General features: G+C 32.8%; 1 protein-coding gene and 2 pseudogenes across 2 annotated transcripts; 2 read left to right on the top strand and 1 right to left on the bottom strand.

Moving 5' to 3' along the window:
* The first annotated feature begins 4,790 nt into the window (after nt 1-4,790).
* On the top strand, nt 4,791-8,950 carry LOC133704340 (VAN3-binding protein-like). 2 transcript variants are annotated; one of them, XM_062129141.1, is made up of 7 exons: nt 4,791-5,217; nt 5,801-5,908; nt 6,806-7,247; nt 7,387-7,614; nt 8,027-8,076; nt 8,294-8,351; nt 8,482-8,950. In XM_062129141.1, the coding sequence occupies exons 1-7, from the start codon at nt 4,915-4,917 to the stop codon at nt 8,700-8,702; spliced, it is 1,410 nt and encodes a 469-aa protein (XP_061985125.1). In that variant the 5' UTR covers nt 4,791-4,914; the 3' UTR covers nt 8,703-8,950. The 2 variants fall into 2 exon arrangements, with proteins under 2 accessions (XP_061985125.1, XP_061985124.1); XM_062129140.1 differs by having other exon boundaries at nt 5,798-5,908.
* Nucleotides 8,951-11,442: 2,492 nt separating this feature from the next.
* On the bottom strand, nt 11,443-13,883 carry LOC133705233 (protein LIFEGUARD 4-like; annotated as a pseudogene).
* A 1,128-nt stretch (nt 13,884-15,011) lies between these two features.
* Nucleotides 15,012-16,607, top strand: LOC133705232 (chlorophyllase-2-like; annotated as a pseudogene).
* Nucleotides 16,608-21,236: the final 4,629 nt, after the last annotated feature.

Genomic DNA, 21,236 nt, shown 5'->3' with positions numbered 1-21,236 from the left:
AAGCCTCCAGTGGCCATCATATTAGCAATTATAAGGTTCGAACCTGAAACCACAGATAAAATAAACCCTTTAATTCCAAACTCTTACAATTGGTTCACCTACTAGATGATTTTCATTTTATTTTTCTATATTACAGTGCGCGTTCAAGTTTCAGACATGAACAAGATTATGTGCTGTATATCTTTTTTAAAAAAATATTATAATATTTTTTTATACCAGTATATCAAAATAATTAAGAAATATTAAATAAAAATATTAATTTGAGATTTTTTTAATATAAATATATTTTTAAAAAACAAAAATTACTTAACTCTCGTCCAACACCTACATTTTCTTCCATCCATGCAATGACACGGTTATAAATCCATTGTTGCTTGTCAATTTTTTTCAAATTTATCTAACATCAGGTGGTTTTTATTTTGTTTTCGACATGACATTTCTTGCAATGTTTTCCCTTTCATATCAAATAATGACGGTATATGATTAGAACATTTCAAAATTAGAAAAGTGGTATTTAGTTTCTATATTTTTAATGCAATTATAATACATTATCCCCTTTTAAAAATCTACCTCAATTTCTTGATTTCTTGCATTTATTTTTTTCTCGTTCACATTTAATTTCTTTTTTACAGATTATTCACCCCCTCTTACAATATTTATACCTCCTGTGGGCTGGCCATAGCTGGGGCCTGAGGTGACTTTGCCACGTTCTTGTGTTATGTGGTTTCCAGGTCTTCGGTCCTCTATTTTGGAAAAAAAGAACAAGGCTATCTTTCTCATCATCTCTCTCTGCAGAGAGAACTTCGTAACGAAACTCATGTTAAAATTACAAGTTCACTTGTAAAATATAATTTTAAAAGTCAATATATATTTATCATATATAATCATAAAAAATATTTAAAATTATATAAAATCAGTGAAATCATGATTTTAAGATTTTGCAATGATTCCAAATTCATGATTTTTATCTTTATCCATGATTTGTTTTCTTAATTTATAATGTAAAGATGAAGGAAATATAATCTTGATTTAACCATTTCTAACAAATAAAATAAATTATCTATTATAAAATAAATCTTTAAAAATTCTTATTTAACATGGATATTTTTATGAGGAGCAAGAGTGATAGGCCGTGCTCAAGAGCTTAATCGACCATGTATTTGTACTTAGATATCATAGTTTTTTAGACAAGTTTACAATATCATGTCTTACCTGTAAAAAAACTCATAACTTGCAAAACTCATAACTTGCAAAGATATGATCTAACAAGGAGCACATTCAAGATAAAAAAAAAAGTTATATTTTGAATTACTTGATTCATTTGTATTAGTTCATGCAAAATTTACAATTTGTTATTGATATTTGTGGTATGTAATAAATAATATTTGAAACTTATGAAAATATAACAATATTTAAAAGAAAGTATGACAGTATCTAAAAATGATGTTGTAATAACCTCAATTATATAAACTCAAATTATATGACTTATATTTGTAGTTGTAAATTTTTATATATACATGTATATATGTATATATTTTACTGAAATTTCAGCAGAGTTTCCTCTATATTCTTTTGATACCAAGTTATCGACTAAATTATTTCTCAACCTGTAACATCAATCATAATTTTCATCCCATCATTTGTACTTTCAAAACTCAAACATGTATCAATATCTCATTTTTATTTTCTATAGAAAAATTATTTAAAGCTAATTAATTCATAGCATACATTGTTTGTTATTTTTTAAAAAACTAATTGCGCTCAAAATATGCAAACAACCTACCATAATTCAACCTAATAATAACAAAGTCATAAATTACATCAAAAGTAAGTTAATAAGTTCAACATTACAATTCTTAAACATAAAAATGTATTACAACAAAATATTAGTTATTTCAATAACATCAATCGCTTAACAAAATTATTTATCCATGCATCTACTTTCCAGTTCGAGGATGCGAAGTACCTAAAAACATGATCACATTAAACATGATTAAAATTGCACATTTCAACCCTAAGGGGTATAGCTCAACTAGTCAAGTCTTAAGTTTGCTCCCCAAAGGTCACCGATTTGAGTGCCATGAACCTTAGGGTCACTGGAGGCTTTCATAGTCGTTAACTTCAGGGTCTCGAGAGATTAGTCGAGGTGCGCATGAGCTGACTCAAAAACCCACGATTAACAAAAAAAAATTGCCCATTTCGACAAATAATTGATTAAGGAATAACTATTCATGTACATTGAAGTAATTCTCACATCATTGAATGAATTATCTTATCCTTAATAATTTCATAAATTCTTTTCCAGATAAAAAGATAAAATTTATAAAAAAAAAATACAAAAAGTATCTCCAACAAACCCACATATTTAACTTTAATATAAATCAATTTAATTTTACAATTTATCTACTACACCGAATAATTATCCTATTAATCCGGAAGTTAATTCTCTTAACATGTCCATTCATAAGAATATTATTTATAGTAACCAAAAAATAATCTTCTCGATTTACCCCTTCAACATGAAATTATTTCCAATAACCGGGAAATAAACTTATCGACTTGCCCATTTAACATGATATTATTCCCAGTAACCAGAAAATAATCTTCTTGACTCGCCCATTCAACATGACATTATTTCTAGTAACCAGGAAATAATCTTCCCGACTCACCCATTCGACAAGACATTATGTTGTCCCCCTTTTTTTAAAAAAAAACTTTATACTAAAATTACAATCTACAAAAATTTCTTCTATAATAATTTAAAATAAGATATTTAATTACTTCAAGATGTTAAATACATACCTGATGTCTATGCGCGTGAAGAGATCTCTAGTTGCAAATTAGGTCCTGCGACCTCCTCTATACCAACACAATTTACTACATCATTGTTAATTCATTTGAACCGGTAAAATTCTAATACCAATAACATATTTATTGATTAAATCCAACACCCTTAATTAAACTTTTAATTCGAGGAGGATAAAACCACGTTTTGAATTATTTATTTATTTATTTTTACAAGAGTCATTATTCAATTTAACCTATCAACATCAATTATCTTTAATTTGGCATGATTTTTTAATAATATTATCAAAACTCAATTTTCTTCTTCTTTTAGCCGAAATGAACCTAATGAAGAAAGTGAAGATTTTTTTTCTTTTCTCTTTGAAAAATTCTTACTCCTTTCATATAATAACAATTATAAACCTATATCTTCCTATATTTTTCAAATAATTGTATTAAAATCTCAAATCCCCTAAATTTTTCCTCTTTTAGCCGAAAGTTCAATAAAAAAAGGGTAAAATAATTTTGTTTCTTTTATTTAAAATTAAACACTTGCCCAATCATAATTCATGCTTTCCAGCATGGTTCAATCATAATTTGCATTATTCTCATAATTTGTAACATAAACTCACAATTTCACATAATCATAATTTTACATAATCCTTCTTCAAACATAAAATTAGGGAATTAGTCATTTAAAGCATGTTATTTACCTTACTTTAATAAGGATTTAAGGAAAGAATGCAAGAAAAAAAATCAAGTTTTCTTCTTCTTCATTTTCAAACCCTAGCTTGAATTTCTTCTTTCAAAGCACTCGTCACCTTAAAATCACCATCTCTTGATATTTAATTTACTTTTGATGTTTAACTAAGTTAATCACTCTAATTACTCATTTTAATTGGTGAAATTAACAAGAACTTAAGTAGAAAAATTACACAATTTCTTCTCCTCTCTTTGTTTCAAACTCTCGGCCAAGGGAGAAAAAGATGGAGCATTTATAGTCTAGTTTTTATATAATTTCATATTCGCCCCATTACTTCTTATTTATATTTCTGTCACTCAATACGTTTTTTTACTTAATTTACATCACATCACCTTATCTTTTATTTTACTATATCCATTAACAATACTTGAATTTTTTTTACTTAATCTATTCGATATTTTATTTATTTTATTCAGATTATAATTTATCAAGTTTTCTCAGATGTATTATTTATAAAGACAAAAGACATTAGATAATTTAAAACACTACAAAGGATCATGTATATAAAGAAAGAAGTGGAACTTGTGTTAGCCAATGAAAAAAATATAATTTTATATTAAAAAATAAATACATGAAATTGTTTATTGTTTAAATGAACCTTGCATAAAAAAAAATACTAATAATTTTACAATTTATTTTTTCGTTTACATTATACTTTTCATATCTCATGAAAAAAAAAAGGTTTTTGACAACCCTCTCCATGTAAACTTCTTGAACTCTAGCTACCATAGAAGTTATCTCACATATTTAGAAAATCCTAGAATTTATCTAGTTCCTGTAAGAGTTTCTTCATTGATACTTTACACTAACTTAAATACCAAGAGAGACAATAATTATTGTTTTATTTTTTTAAAATTATCTGTGATAAATATATTAAAATAATTTATATATATATAAATTAATTTAAAATAAAAAAAATAATTTTTTTTTAATTTTTTTTAAAATACAAAAACAAACAATTTATCCATGCAAGGTAAAGTTGGCGAATCACTTTTTTCCCTTCACAGCATAATAAATAACACATGCTCTTGGATTTATATCATTATTTAAAATTCAAATTTTACCTTAGCAACTAAAAAATTTACAATAAGTGGTTTTTTTTTGTAAAAAAATAAAAAAGAAAACTCTAATCGGAATTTCTCTTTTCTCCTTTTTTTTTAAGTATTATTTTTAATTTAATTAATTTTTTTATCATTATCTCCGATCCAATACTTTAAGAATAAAAAAGACAATCATAAGAACCTGACATCTCGCTCCACCATTCTCTATAAAACACCCACACCCAACCATATTTCTCAGTAAGAACCCCACTAAACACACCACCAACACCTCGACACTGAACACACGTCCACCCTCTTCTCTCTCCAATGGACAAACCCGTAACAGAGCTATGGCGACCCGACCCGGTTTTCCGGCCACCGGAAACACCACGTGAGCCCATGGAATTTCTTTCACGTTCATGGAGTGTGTCAGCTTTAGAGGTATCAAAAGTCTTGGCCCCACAAATGGTCTTCTCTAGCAAGACCATCCCATGCGGTGCTGGTGGTATGATACAGGAGGATATTATTGGAGAGTTAGAAGAGGGTTGTGCTACCGTTTCTGGAAACCCTTTTTCTTTTGCTTCCTCCGAGACATCCCAGATGGTCTTGGAGAGAATCATGTCACAGTCGGTGAGTTTAATTTTATATATTTTAGAGAGAGAGATGGAAAGAATAAAGACAGTTAGTGAGATTTCTTCCTTTTTCTTTTTGGCTTTCTTTGAGTCTTTGTTTTGTTCTTCTCTCTTTAATAATATACGAAGCAATTCACTGTCTTTGTCCTTTTTGACGCTTTGGTTTAGTTCTCTTTTGCCACACAAAAAAAAACTTGTTTCTTCTTCGGTGTTTGTTTGCCTCTCTCTGTTTTCTGATCGAACCAATTTGTAAAATTTATCTGTATTGCCCTGCTTATGTATCTTTTATAAGAGAAATCTAAGTCTGACCTTGTTTTGATCCCTACACGCTCCATTTTCACTCTTCTTTTATCTTTTTGGTTTTATCTCTCATTCAAAATCCATATCAACCACATTAACAGTTGATCCACCATCGTTTCTTTTCCCACTCTATAATCTCTCGAAACACAAACAAAGACTCTGTCTCCTTCATAGTCACTAGTCTATTCCCTACTGTTATTACTTTTAATTCTCTCAATAAAGTTATAACTGCCCATATTTTTACTTCATTTCTTGATTTGTGGGGTCTATTCATGCAGCAGGAGGTATCTCCACGCACTTCAGGCCGACTCTCTCACAGCAGTGGACCTCTCAATGGGTCCTTAACGGACAGTCCTCCTGTCTCTCCATCTGAGATGGACGATGTCAAGGTAATTCCTTAAAGTTGGCCGAAGCTGATTAATGTTATGAAATTTGTTGCTATTTTTAGGGTAATTTTAGGCGAGTTTGAATAAAGTTTGTCTCGTGGATTCTGTGTTTGTGTTTGTTTATGATCTTTTTTGGTGCAAAACACGATTTCTGATCCACTGACTCTAGGCCCCCCACGAAACATATCTCAGGCTTTCTCTGTAACCAATGATACTTTTTCGCACCAGAGATGGAGAGAGAGAGTATCTATTATCTATTGTGGTGTTTCTCTTTTTAAAATAAGAAAAGGAATAATTTTTTTTTGAGAATGAAAATCAATAATACTATTGTTTTCATGTCTCCTGTAGTATACTTTGCTTTGTTCCAAAGAAAACTACTGTGGCTTTTCTTCTTTCTCCTTGTATTTTTCTGTAAAATCAACAGGGTTAACAAAATTTTGAGTAAGATGGTGATTGCTGTTCTGTCTTTTTAGCAAAATTATAGGAACTGCTATTGTTTGCGACGTGCGTGAATTGCATAATGACGATATACGTGCCCTTGTCTGTTTAGATCTAATCACCTTCTTCGTTTGTAGTTTTTAGAAGACGCGGGTACAAGCTGGTCCCGTAGAGAGTGAATTATATTAGTTACAATGCATAACCACAGCAACACATTTATGGCGTCTGGACCCACTTTTTTTAGAACATCGTAACAACCCATCGCCATAATTTTAGATAATCTCTGATGTGTCTCTATGATGATTAATTATTAGATAATCAATTTTACTTGCTGGTTTAATGATTCAGAAAATACTAAAATCTCGAACCCAATTTTTAGGAGAAAATATTTCGTGAGAAAGGAAACCGATGTTTTTTAATGAAATTAATGAGTTATAGATCCATGTGCTTTCTTCTCCTCAGTTTTGCCGACCCAACAATCCGCCTAATATACAGTTCCGTCCACCTGCGGTCACTCCTGGTGGTAATGCCCTCACAGTAACCGCTGCCGGTGGTGGTGGTAAGACTGTTGGTAGGTGGTTGAAGGACAGGAGAGAGAAGAAAAAGGAGGAGGTGCGGACCCACAACGCGCAGCTTCATGCTGCAATATCTGTGGCAGGGGTCGCTGCTGCTGTCGCTGCAAGTGCTGCTGCAACAGCTGCCACTTCGGGGGCTGGGAAAGATGAGCAAATGGCAAAGACTGACATGGCGGTGGCATCCGCTGCTACATTGGTGGCCGCGCAATGTGTGGAGGCAGCAGAGGCCATGGGGGCAGAGCGTGAGCACCTTGCATCTGTTGTGAATTCTGCTGTGAATGTGCGTTCTGCAGGTGATATCATGACATTAACTGCTGCTGCTGCAACTGGTATGTTTGTTGTCCTTTATTTAATAGTAATAAATTATGTTTATCATAACGGATAAATGTAGATTATACGTGATCTATTTTCATTTGTGGAATACAATTTAAATGAAATAACTCGAGACTTTTGGTGCGAGTGGTGCAGCATTACGTGGTGCAGCAACGTTGAAAGCGAGGGCATTGAAGGAAGTCTGGAATATTGCAGCGGTCATTCCAGTGGATAAAGGAGTAGGGGTGGGTGTTGGAAATGGCAGTAATGGTAGTTCTAATGGTAGTTTCAGTGGTGAACTTGTGCCTGAAGAGAATTTCCTGGGCATCTGCAGCAGGGAATTGCTTGCCAGAGGTTGTGAGCTCCTCAAGCGCACTCGCAAAGGTGATTATTTCCATGTTTCAAATTAATTAAGCTCACAATTTTTTTTGCATATTTAGTTATCTAGCTCTGTTTTCTTTTTTATCCCAAAGATTGAATGGAAGTTGGAACATGTCTAAACAATGATTATGTCAATTAGCTGGTATTTTATGAAGACATTTTGTATTATGATTTATGAGGTTTATGTTGATGGTAACAAGCAACTCCTTTTCAAGGTTGTTTATTGGCTAATATTTTTCTCTCAGTGTTAATTTAGAATTTGATTTCTTTGTAATATTGGCTCTTTAATCTTCTTGTCGCTCGGATTGTGGTAGAGTTGGGAGAAACTCTAAAATTATGTGACTGCAATTTTGGAACAAAATTTGATACTTGATGGGGGAGGAGAATCTTGATTAGGTTGCTGTGATCAATGCAGGTGACCTTCACTGGAAGATAGTTTCTGTTTATGTCAACAAAATGAATCAGGTAATTATAGCTTCCATTCAAACCAAAATTCCTGCTTTTACTGTTTTGGAATGTTAAATCGTTGAATTATTCGGGCATGATGAGTGTGGATCTAATCAATGAGGTAAAAAGGGGTCAGTGCCAAAGTTAAAGATATGATCAAATGATGAAATAAATGGAACCACTTTCTTTATTCTGGTCCTGCGACCTTTAACTTTTGAAACTTCTTTTTGTGCAGGTTATGTTGAAGATGAAGAGCAAACATGTCGCTGGGACCATTACAAAAAAGAAAAAGAGTGAGTATAATTGCATTTGTCTTATCTCTAATAATGTGAAAAACAGAATAGGAGGTAGGGCTTCTTCCATTCTGGGGATTTGAGAAAAAGTTAAAGTGGCACCAACACCTTTTGAATTTTCATTTTACAGATGTGGTGATTGAGGTGATAAAAAATATGCCCTCCTGGCCAGGCCGCCACTTGCTAGAGAGAGGTGAGCAGAGGCGGTATTTCGGTTTGAAGACTTTGCAACGGGGAGTTATCGAATTTGAGTGCTCGAACCAGAAGGAATATGATCTCTGGACTCAAGGCGTCGCAAGACTTCTCACCATTGCAGCAGAAAAGGGCAACAGACATAGAATGCGAGTGTGACCATCTACTGGGGGTGGGGGGTGGGGTTAGTTTTGCAAATGAAATGGAAAACTGGGGATATACAGATTATTATATATATATATATATATGTAGATGGGCCATGTGAACATTTTAAAGCTTTTTAAGATTTGGTTGGGCTATATTTTTGGTGTACCTAAATTGTAAAGAACGAGGAATTGAAGATGGCCTGTCCTTGTGGGTCTCTCTTCGGTCTACGGGGAATATAGTTTGGGTTCTTGATTTTCGTATCTGAATAGTAAAAGGCAAGAGCCGCAAATAAAAAGTACGCAAAACCATGTGATCCAAGTCCCTGGTGTTTCACTGTCGAGGGAAATGAAAGGAGGATCTCGGACCCCGGTGGTGGTAAAGCCAGAAGGAATCTAATTCTGATTATGGAATGATAATGGAAGATAAATATTCGGCTTGATTCAATGTGCTTCTATGTCACGTCGGCCTTTTGTTCTTGTCACCCTGGTTTGTTTAATTAATGTAGTGGTGGAGGCAATGATTGTCTTGATTAGGGCAGCCTCCACTTTATCCAACGATCTTGTTCGGAACAAGTGAATCAAAAATCTTAACAATTACTTAATGTGAAGTTGGATTAGGTCTTGACTGGCAGAAGCCGGCTTCGGTAAGGGGTGGTGGTCCTGCTCTGGAACCGCCTTGGCCAATTGCCTGTCTCGCATGGAAAATTAATGTCTAATGCCTGTTTGCAATATGTACATATCCCAAGTGCAATTTGTTCTTCGGACTGCAAATGGAAGGCAATTCTCCCCCTTGCTCATCCTGATGAATGAGTATTATCGTTCTATCTTTATATCTAGACATTAAAAAAAATCTGCTGATAAGATTGTACATGTATATAGGTGAAATATATTAATATATTTATTTTTAATTTTTTTTAACAAGTTAAAACATCACATTAAAATCATTATAAAATATAAAAAAATATTAATTCAATATTCTTTTGAACTAAAAATATAAACAGAAACTGTGAGAAACATACTCTTAGCCGACGTGTGCCCTAACAGCCATTATATTACAGGTTAAATTCAGCCCATAGCAATATATGAAGAGTGATTATGTTTTTTTCCTGATAAAAACCTAACAATAGTTGCTGTCCTTTTTATTTGACACGAAGAAGATTACTGGTTAAGCTTTTTTAATTGCTGTTGTTTCTTGTTTCACGTTTTGTAGGCACATGGCCGTAATTTGAAATCCGAATGATGGACAAATAAATTCTGATTCGTGAGGGGATAATGAAAATGTTTTTATTAGAAGGGAAGAAGGGATTTTTTAGCATATGTATTTCATATATTTATGTACTAACAACCTTAGAAACTTTTATCTTACCGAATAAGTTTCCTCATCTTTTGAATCATGAAGTGTTGAGTTTGTTGTAATTAATATGTAATAACTATTAATGGACGGCGCTGTCCTTTGACAATTACAGCAGCTGCAGTTGCATCAATTATATACATCTATTTTAAATGTCAAAGGTGGCCGCTACCATTATTGAAGAAGAGTAAAAGAGTAAAAGCTAGTGGCATCATTGTTGCCTATAAAAAGGCACCGACAGAGAGCAAAGATTGAGGGAGAGTGTGGTAAATGTGTGCAAGAGAATAGAAAAAAAGAGAGAGCTGCAATGGCAGCAACTGCAAGTGCTGTAAAGAGAGCTGTGAGTTGAGTAGAGTAGAAGTAATTTTTTTTCTCAATGTATCTCTATCTCTAATGAAATAGATATCTCTCGTTGATGTAGGCGATTTGCCGAACCACGTAAAATATTGTGTCAGTGTGCTTAGCCTCCTTTTAGCAATTATCAGTATATCACCGGTCCGGGCATGGAGGAGCCAGATTCCCCAACATGAAGTTGTTCAATTATATATTTGGATACTTTGATATCCTTGAGAATACAATTTATAAGAAATCTGATTCCATATATTTCCCATTCTCGTCCCGTTGGTCAATATTAATGTTCTTACAGTTTACATCTACACAGTAGATTATAAACTATTCATGATGGAATACAGAACGAATGCTTGCACACAGAAAGCGGGAGTCTTGACAATAAAGGTCATGTTTTCTGACAAATTCCATGTTTTGTTCGAGGCATATACGGAATGAAATTGCGTGCGATGCTTCGATCCTTATTTTGCATGAACAACTATTCAATATACTCGGAAATGTTAGTTCTCTCTCCGGGGTTCGCTTAAATTGAGATTAATATAAAGAAATAAGAAATGTTTATCATCTGTGGGTTAATTACTTTACTAATTACATGTCAGGTAGCAGTTACTTTTAACCTAGCAATTTCCTTGTCAATTTCTCAACCACCCAGTTGTAACATAGAAAAAGAAGAAGAAGAGGAAGAAGATCGCCCTTTCTTCAACTAAACCTGGCTCTTCTTTGACTTGCCTGCCTTCTGACTTCAATATCCACAATAATCTAACCCAAAAAGCCAAGCACGCACATAAAGCGAAGCATAGAGAAAAAGGAGAATAGAGAACAAATCGCGGTTGATACCAAACAAGTCTGATCAATTCTACAATACTATCAGAAAACTGCAGACAGGCTATACGTGAAGGGGGTTCAAGAAACGCATAGAGGAATGCTACTCGTTAGTGTTAGAAGACTGAAGTCATATGTAGGCTATAACAGCAAGATTTGTATTTCATACTTTATGTACCAGCTATCCAATTGAGGAACTAAAGATATTATCAGTAAAAGGTATAGGAGTCGTCTAATTGTCAACTGCATTGAAGATGTTGAGGAGAGCGAGGAATAGATTGATAATATCCAGATAGAGGTTGATTGCTGCTGAGATGTACTCGTCATAGCTGAAACGCTTGATCAAGTTGCCAGTGTCATAAACGATGAAACCAGAGAATACGATCGCTCCCAAGCAACCATATATCATCAGGGACCACTTTCCAAGAGGGAAAAGGAACTGCATTGCAATGTATTCGTTTAAAGGCAAACAAAAGAGAAAAACAAAAGAGACAGAGGAGATCAAGGTTATAAATGCAAAAGCCCTGAATGCATACCTGAATCAACCCAAAAACAATAAGGACTAAGACAGCACTAAATAAAAAGGGTCCGAGGAAGCTGAAATCTTGGCCTCTTTTCGCAGCCCAGAAGGTATAGAGAGTTAGACCAACAACCACAACACTTGCCAGAATTGCTGCCTCCAAAACAATCGTACCTGTTAATAACAAACTCATGAAAAACCATTAATTATTTGCTTTTTTAACTTAATATAATTGTTATTAAGCACCTTGACCAGACACTTGGCATGGACCATCAAATATAAAAAGCACGGGTCAGCAATTGTTCGCAATTTTCAGAATTTTTTCCGGAGGAGCAACTCTATAGCTGACCGTTTTGGAGTCAAAATTTAAGGCCATGAGAAATTAGCGATCCTGAATGATCTAATGCTTTCAATGTGACAGACAGAGAGGCCAGTCAGCACTCAGATAACAGATATCAAAGTTTTTAAGCATTACCATTGGTTATGTCGGGAGACATTGGTGTCCAACCTGTACCCATTTAGACTGCTCTTCGTCATCGTCTCTTATATTTTGGCAAATAGCTAGCTAGGTATTTGATATATATATCTCACATTGCCGCAAGAATATAAGGGGACATTGCCGCAAGAATATAGGGGGGGGGTTGGGTGGGGAGGGGGGGGGGGGGGAATTAACACAACAAAGCAACTATTTTCAAAGATAATCTGTTGCCTGGCAAAATCATCTTGACCTAAAAAATCAGTCAGTCCTGGCCGGATAGAGGTTGCTACTACTTATATATGCACTCATGCTCCCTAGATATGTCAAACTCCTTTCAACCATGCATTGCTTCAATATTACAGTGAATTAACAAACTTTCTAAAAATCCAACATACACAAATACAATGCCCTTAAACATCCATTTAATCTTCCATTGATAAATAGGGGAAATCATGAAAAACAATTTAATTAATAAGCAAGCACACAAATATTCTGAATATAGCATGGCTAACACATTCGACTGTGGCAATTGTAATACATGCAGCATCCTGATTCTACATTTATGATTCTCTGATTCTTGCCACAAACAGCAGGAGCAGACACACCCTGAACGTCCAATAGCTTGATAAAATTAAATAAAATATAGGACCAAAATCAAAGCATAAGGATCTAATTAAGATAATAACTCCAACGAGCACAGAAACAAAATCACAGACCCCTATGTTGGGGATCAAAATGGAAATGGAAAAGGATCAAAGAAAATCAATAACAACAATGTGAAAAACTCGAAAAAACCTCCTAACTTCCAATGTGCCTACCTGTATCGACGAGACACGCAGAGGTAATTAAATAAATCACCAATTAATTTATGATGTCCTAATTTACAATATGCCTTTCCTAAACAGTGAAATCAGATCACTAATTTCTGTATTTCACGTGTCCTTCGATTGATTTCTTCTATGAGCTAGCTATCATTTTCTCTAGATAAAACGTTACAATGAAGCTGGTGCAGTCATAAACTTCTGTTCGGTTGCAAAATAAAACTTTATTTTGCATTTTACTTGCTCAATTTTCAGTCACACAAACAAATTAAAACCAACGCAATTACCCAAAAAATAACTCTATAATATAATGGGGGTACTGCAATTATACCTTTTGTGAGAGCACAAGAAAGACCAACGGCAAACGCAATGCAAATAGTGAACAGCGCCATAAAAAAATAGTTCCATGGGTGACGCTTGGAATAAACATGCAATGGCCAAAGCACTGCATTAATAGCAACAAAAACCATTCACCAAAAAATACCCCACACTTTCATTAGTAAACAATCACAGAAATAATTCTACAAAAAAAAACCCAAATAAATAAAACCCATAAAGACAAAATATAGAAAGAAGAACGAGAAGGAAAAAGGACATACGTATGAGGGTAAGGATGAGGGAGACGATGTAGATGGCAAGGCCAGGTGTGGTATGGAGAATGAAGCGAGGGATTGGAGGGACAAAGACGACGGTGGCGGCAACACCAACCGTGAGAAGCAATTGCATGGCAAGTATTATGTAAACTTTCCTGATAAAGGCCCAGCGTAACTGCGGTGGCTCTTGCATCATTGGATACAGTTGATTACTTATACCAGCCTCCATGTCAAATCCTTTCTTATTGTTAGATTCCATTTTGCGTTATTGTTTAGGGTTGGTTTCCAAGTAATGCACAAGGTGGTGAAGGAACAGGGATTTGGTTTATTAGGGTTTTTTCATATATTTATCTGTGTACTTTGGATTTTATAGAGGGGAGTTGTTTGCTTGTTAGTTAAAATTCATTCTCTCGGTCGCTTCACGCGTTGCGATTTTGACGGATAGGATGAGAGGGGAGAGGCGGTTTTTCAGTTGAATTTGCACGCGGAGGAAAATATTTATTTTTGGTGTTAATTATTGTTATTATTATCATTTTATTAATTTTGCTAAAAGTAAAGTAAAGTATTTGATACACAATTATTAGGTTAAGTCTGCTTATTTTTAAAGGGGAGAGAAGTTCAAAATTATTTTTATTAAGCTTTTCTTCTATATATTTTCGTGCTTTGGAGAGGTTTTTTTTTTAAAAAAAAATAAGAGGCTATTTTTTTTATTATCTTAGAAAATCAGAGGCTCGAGTTATGTATTAATTACATCTAATTAAATTTCATTTGTGTAAGGGGCAAGGACCCTTATTATATAATTAAAGTCCAAATAAGGAATTAAGAAAAAAATCTTTGTTGATACCAAAATTAACTTAAGGTGAATAGAGGCATTAGTTGAACAAAATGAGATCTTTTAAAATATTTGAGAAATATTTTTTTATTAATTTTTATATATATGTAAAAGATAATTTTATTTTATAAAATATAATTGATAAATTTTTCTCCTAAAAAAAAAGAGAGAGAATAAAGAATCATGATTTTATCGAATAATAAGATTTGAATCAAGGGCTTTTTTTCCCTTGCGGTAGGTCAAGTTTTATCTAGCTTTGCCCGTCATGGTGGTGATTATCCTCACAGCAAGGTGGGAGGTGAGTTCGCCTGAGTCACTTTGTCCAAAATGGCCCATGACATCCTCGGCCCAACACAGAATAACTAGGTGGGCCTTAAGCCCACTAGGAAAAAGACTCAACCCCCAAGTGGAGTGTCCAATAGCAGGTGACAGACAGGACTCTTTTCTCAGTTCTCCTCGAACGAAGGCCATAAGAAGGCCCACACAAACAGCTTCTCCCTCGACACCCGAGACGACATGCAAAAGTTCAGAGAGAAAGGTGGCCTAAAACAGCAGCCATGTCTTCCTCTTCTGCTCTTGCAACTGTTACTGCCAATGTGTTCGAGGCTGGGAAGTGCGCAGCAGTGGATCGAAAGGTAGAATCAAGAGCTACATGCAGTGCCGCAAATACTTCACCTCTACTTCCAGTTACACCTCCAAAGCCACTCTTCAAAAAGTTTTTAGTTTTTCTTTTCAGTATTCTGAAAATTGATTTTAGTCTGTGTTAGTATAAAACTATTTTTGGGATTTTTTTTAATAATTTAAATTTTTATATTGAGATGATTTTTTAATATGTATTAAAATTTTATTGATCAATTTAATTCTTTTTAGATTAAATTAGTCCTTTAATAAAACAGAAATTCTTAGTTTTGACTATATATAATTTTTTTTTGTATTTTTTTTGCCTTGATTTTTAGAAATTTTCAATTAAGTATTTTTATCCATATTTTATTATGAATTCCATCCAAATTATATTTACTTATTGTAAGAAACTACTTTGTTTCGCGGGGAATGTTTATGGTAAGAAATTTTAACCCAATGATCCGAGAAAAAAAATATTATTTGGAGGCAAAATTGATGGTGCCCCAATAATTGAATGATATATTTGAATTTCGTTAAAATTTTGTATCATAAGGATGGTGGATTTTCTGTTTTAGATCCCCGTACCTGGTGATTTATGTTTTGCTTTCTTTCTCTTGGATGGGTTGGGTTCGTCAAAATGTTGTATATTTTGCCCAACAATCTCTTATAAAATGAAAACCATTGTTTAGATCGATAGTTAGTGTTTGGGGTTTATTTTTTATAATATTTTTAATTTAAAAATATATTAAAATAATTTCTTTTTATGTTTTAAAAATTATTTTTGATATCAATATATTAAATTAATATAAAAATATTAAAAAATATTAATTTAAAATAAATAAAATAAAATAAAAATTATATTTTTTAAAAAACGTTTTTAAAACATAAAAACAAACATCATCAAGAATATATATATCAAGGTATGGTAATTTCTGTTCATGCCCAGAAGCAACAAGAGCGGCAAAAGGAAGAGAAAAACAACTTAATTTTAACTATTACTACTTGGTTGCTCATTGCATCTTTCTTCTCTATACTTGACAATTATATCTTGTGGCTGCAACCACAAATTGACAATGTCAAACCAGATTTTAAGCAGGCTAGGCCCTGTAGGCCATAGGCGAGGTGGCAAGGCAGCTTTTGCGTTAGCACTTGACAAAGCAGACCCAGTTAATGGAAAGGATAAAGGGAATCAAACCCCACCACCAGTACTCGCATATGTTCCTCGTTCGTTTGATCTTTTGATATGGCAGTTATGGTCATTGGTTCTGGCTTGGGTGAGCTGAAGAGGAACCCTTTGTTTCCCTCCTGGTGCGCCTAAGGGTGCTAACCATGAGGATTTCTATGAAGAAAGTAAAGGACCGGGCGGCTAGTTACCTTGTTGTTAAGGATCATGGGCATCTTGATATGCTTGATGATGATACGAAAGGACTTGGAGGAGAAGCTACGAGAAAGTCCAGGGACCCAACGAGGAGATTCATAGGAGGGCTGCTGTCACATTTATGAAAGCATACCTGGGAGCTTCAAACTGTTGAATTTTTTCTCTGAATTTATGAATGTTGACAAGCGGTTCTGTAAGGATAATAATGATGTTGACATTTTTTTGCTATTATATGGAATTTGGAATTTACTATGAGTTTTTATGGGCTTTAATTTAGCATGTGTCGGCCTTCAATTTTGTGCTATTTAGGTCAGCAACAAATTAATTTCAGGGAGTCCAAGCTAGTACCAATCGCACCGGGTGCTTTTACTATAAAAAAATAATATTTTATTATATTTTTTATTTAAAAATATATTAAAATAATATTTATTATCTTTTAAAAATCATTTTTAACATAACTACATTAATTAATTCGAAATCATAATAAAAGTAATTTTAAATAAAAAATTAAAATTTTTAAAAACACGATTTCAATCTCATTTTCAACGCCTCATATTAACTGAATATTTGAAAATTAGATTTATAAAATCTACAATTCCATCTTCATCTTATCCTCCATTTTCTTCTTTTTCTTTTTTAGATTAATATGGGTATCCGGGTTAGCTTGCGTGTACCTCGACTAATCCTACGAGCTCTAAAATTAATAACCATGTAAACCTCCAACATCTATCATATAAACAACTACAGAATTCAAACCTAAAATTACATAAAAAAAACAAACATTTTAGTTTTATATTCTGACCATCATTTAATGGTTTTTTATCCTCCACTTTCTTGGTTAGTTAGCACATAGCTTCGACAGGAAAAATGTTTTCAAATCTTGTTACCTTCGCCACAACATCGTACAATTGACTGAACGGACGTTCCAGTGGATCCAAGCTAGAAGTAATTCGTCGATAAGAAAACTATACTCATGGGAGTAGTTGGGTGACCTGTTTCACTCAGATTAATAATTAACCTATATAGAAATTGTATTTTATCACCATTCACACACAATTTTCAAAATAAAATTTTATATTAACTTACAGCTTTCTAACTATGAAACATAATAAATGGACTAAAAGATCTTGTTTGCAGAAGATTGGTGTGAACAAGCTTGTATCAGCCTCTGGTTTTATTTGTTTCTGTGGTCTGGTTTGTGTTTTCCTCTAATAATATTAGTTAATCAACACACTATTTTTTTTTTTTTAATATCAGCACAGCTGAAGACTCTCTCTTTAAGTTTTAGTTAAAAAACGCCAAAATTTATAGATTTTTATTTAATTTATTTTTTAAAATTATAATCACAAAAAACAATTAATATATTACACAGTTATCATTTTTTTTTTTATTGTGAGATGTATTCATATTATTAGGTTTTTATTATATATATCACATAAAAGATATAACACTTCGTGTTAAATATATTCTCAGCATCTAATCAAGAAAACTAGATAACGAACAATTTTGTATTTCTCTGTTAAATTTAAAAAGCATGTTTAATTAATGTATTAATTTAATTTAAAATTTTAAATTATTAGATAAGATTTCAAGATATAATTTATATTATTTTTTAATATATATTTTTAAATAAAAATTATTTGAATTTAAAATTTAAACAGATTTATATTATCTTATATTTATTTTTATTAAATAAATAAAGATAATAAAATTTAAAATCATGATATTAGACAACCCTCTTGGTTATCTTTAACTAGTTTAAACTATTATATAAAATACTAAAACATAATTTATATTATTTGATAGGATAGAATGTAGAAGTGCCGGTACAGCTAAAATACAAAAATCATCAATTAAAGTTTTTTCTTTTAAAATATCGAGCAATTATGGAGTCTAGTCTTGCTGCTACACCACCACCTAAGTCTACCGGCAACCCCAGCAAATATGTCAAATCAAATATCACTTCAAAATCATCTCTCTTTATCTTGCTTTGATCTCTCGCAGAGAACCCGAAGTTAAGTGAAGGTGCTGAAGGAAATGGGCATGCTGTACTGGCCAGACATCCTTGGGGGATTTGAACACGTTCTGGAGCCACTAGGCCAACCCTCTCCCGTCCTATTCTTTAGCTACCTCACCCATACGCCAAGTGAACCTACTTTTTATATGGAAACAGGAGTTTTCTTTTTCTTTTTCTTTTTTAATATCATAGTAGAAAAAATAACAAAATAGTATATAGTTAAAGAACCACTTTAAAAAATAGCATGTTTTTAAAATTGGTTGCACTTTTAGTTGTGTCGCAATCAACAAAAATGTTTACAATTAAGCTCCTTCGTGTTTGTTACAATGAACAATACTTCAAGAAAAACTCCATAGCAAGTCAAGAGAAACTATCACAATAACAAACCAATTATTTTTTAATATACATATACATTTCAGAGTAGTAAGGTGGCCCACAACATGCCGCGGGTCATACCAAAACATTTTTCAACACAAGAAAAAATGTGAAAGAGAACAACATTTCTAAAAAAGCAAGAGATATCCGTGAGTCAGGTTATTGAGTTTATTAGATTTAATAATTTAGTTAATTTAATAATATAATTTTAAAAACAGGTAATAACGGATAAATTGGAAAAAAAATTGGCCCTAACCAAGCTTGGTTACTTCGTGAAACTCGTGACCTGGCAAATAAAATCGAGATAATCATATAAAAAAATGTAATAAAAAAGAAGGATCTAAAAAAAACTTAAGCCAACCTAGACTAATATTTCAAATCAAGATTAAAAAAATCTCAATAAGTAAAATTATAAGGGATAAAATAGAAAAAGAAAATTCTAAAAAAAAAATAGCAATTACAAAAATAAAGATTAAATATGATATAAAATAAAATGAAATAAAATATTAAGGGTGTAATTGAAAAAACAGTTCAATTAAGAGAATGATATAAAATATCAAGGAATGTGATTGAAAAGATAATTTAACTAAGAGAATGATTAAAAACAAAAAAATAAAAAAAAAGATTTGGGATTAAATCTGAAAGGTGAAAATGTGAAAAGAGGATTAAATTGAAAAAAAATTTTAATGACATTTATTGTTTAAAATAAACAAAATTAAAAAAAAGTTAAGAAAAAAAAATCAAAATACTACTCTAGAAAGAAGGAGAGAAGAAAGAAGTAAAAAACAAAAAACCATTAAAGTACAATTATGTTATATTTACAAAGGTAAAATTCTCGTTTTACTATTCGAATCAATTATTTCAATGAGTTTAGAGGCATAGTAAAAAACTCTACAGTGCCGTTGTGGTTTCTTTTAATTATATAATGTCAGGTGTCGTGATAAGAGTCATCAGACAGAGGAACAAGACCTCGTGTAGAAACTTTAGTGGTATTCCGTGATAACTTCTAAAAAACAATACCATCCATCTGATTGATTGATTTAAAGGGCAGCAGCGAGGGCCAATTAAAGCAACAGCTGGAGAGCCTCTTCCTTTCACCTTCCCTCTTTTTCCTCGTTTCTTACCTTCTTTAACAGACGATATTGCCACGTGCAACGAAACGGAAGAGGGCTCCCGTTCCTCTCTCTTGGTTTCAAATTCACGATACTTCTCCTCAGTTTTAAATTCCAACCACATTCCACTTCTCCGGAGGTAGATTTGATGCAGAAATTTAAAAGTTCTATTTATTTGAATTTTAAAATTTCAGTATAATCCCAAGAATTTATACATTATTCTTAACAAATATATATACGTGACATTGATACTGGCAGTTATGTCAAGTTAAATATTGTAAAACCTGAAGTCGACTTGTTTGGCCGGCCGCTTATATGAATGTGCCCAGAATTTTCACCGGAAGTAATATAAACAGTGATGCTAGAACAGAAGAAAATTACGGGCGGAGACGTTGGCGGTCCTCGTGAATTTTAGATTTTGATTCCCTCATACAGGGAGTGAAAAACTTTAAAAATCAGAGAAGAAAACAACTTTTATGCATGTCATCTAAACGAAGTACGTACAATCTGGGAAGAACCTAGCTATGCAGTATTCTTTTGCTGCAAAGAAGAAACAGCAGATGGTGTGTGGTGGGGTCTTCCATCTACTATTTACACCATAGCCAAACGTGAAAACGAAGCTTGGATGGGTTGATATTTCGAAACAGGAAATATTTCCGAAGACCTACAGGTGAACTTGGGAATCAAACTGTCCTCTGCTCAATGAACATCCCACGCGCAAGGTAATTCTCAGGGCTCTTCATTGCAGGATCATCATGGTACATGTACAGGTTCAGTGGCAAAAAAAATTCACTACTAGTGTAAAATCTTCACTCCAGGTAAGTCTGCAAAAGAGTATAAAAGGCATGAAACGAGGATCTTTGGGATTATATTGTTGAGAAATTGAAATAGTGACAATCGTTTAGTGGTTTTTTTTTTCTCTTTCTATTTTTGGATGGGCTCCTTCGCTTGAGAAGTTCATTGCCAGTTTTTTTTCTTTTTTTTTCCGATGATGTATGAAAATAACAATTATTTTTTAAAATATTTTTTATTAAATAATATATCAAAATAATATTTATTTTTTATTTTTAACATCACGTTAATTTAGAACACAGTCCTCTTCATCATTTTCATCACGACAAGTTTTGTTTTCTCATTGCATACAATTTCATAATATTGAGAGTACATTATAAACATTATTAATACTATTCCCTTAGCATATACATTGCATCTAAGCATTTAAAAAGAATAAACTGAGTTTTGAAAGCCTAGCTGTGACTATTAACTTGGTATTTGTGTA

This window comes from Populus nigra, chromosome 10 (genome assembly GCF_951802175.1).
Source record: "Populus nigra chromosome 10, ddPopNigr1.1, whole genome shotgun sequence".
Lineage (NCBI taxonomy): Eukaryota > Viridiplantae > Streptophyta > Magnoliopsida > Malpighiales > Salicaceae > Populus > Populus nigra.
The sequence above is the reverse complement of the archived record's forward strand: the minus strand, read 5'-3'. Positions and strand labels throughout refer to the sequence as shown.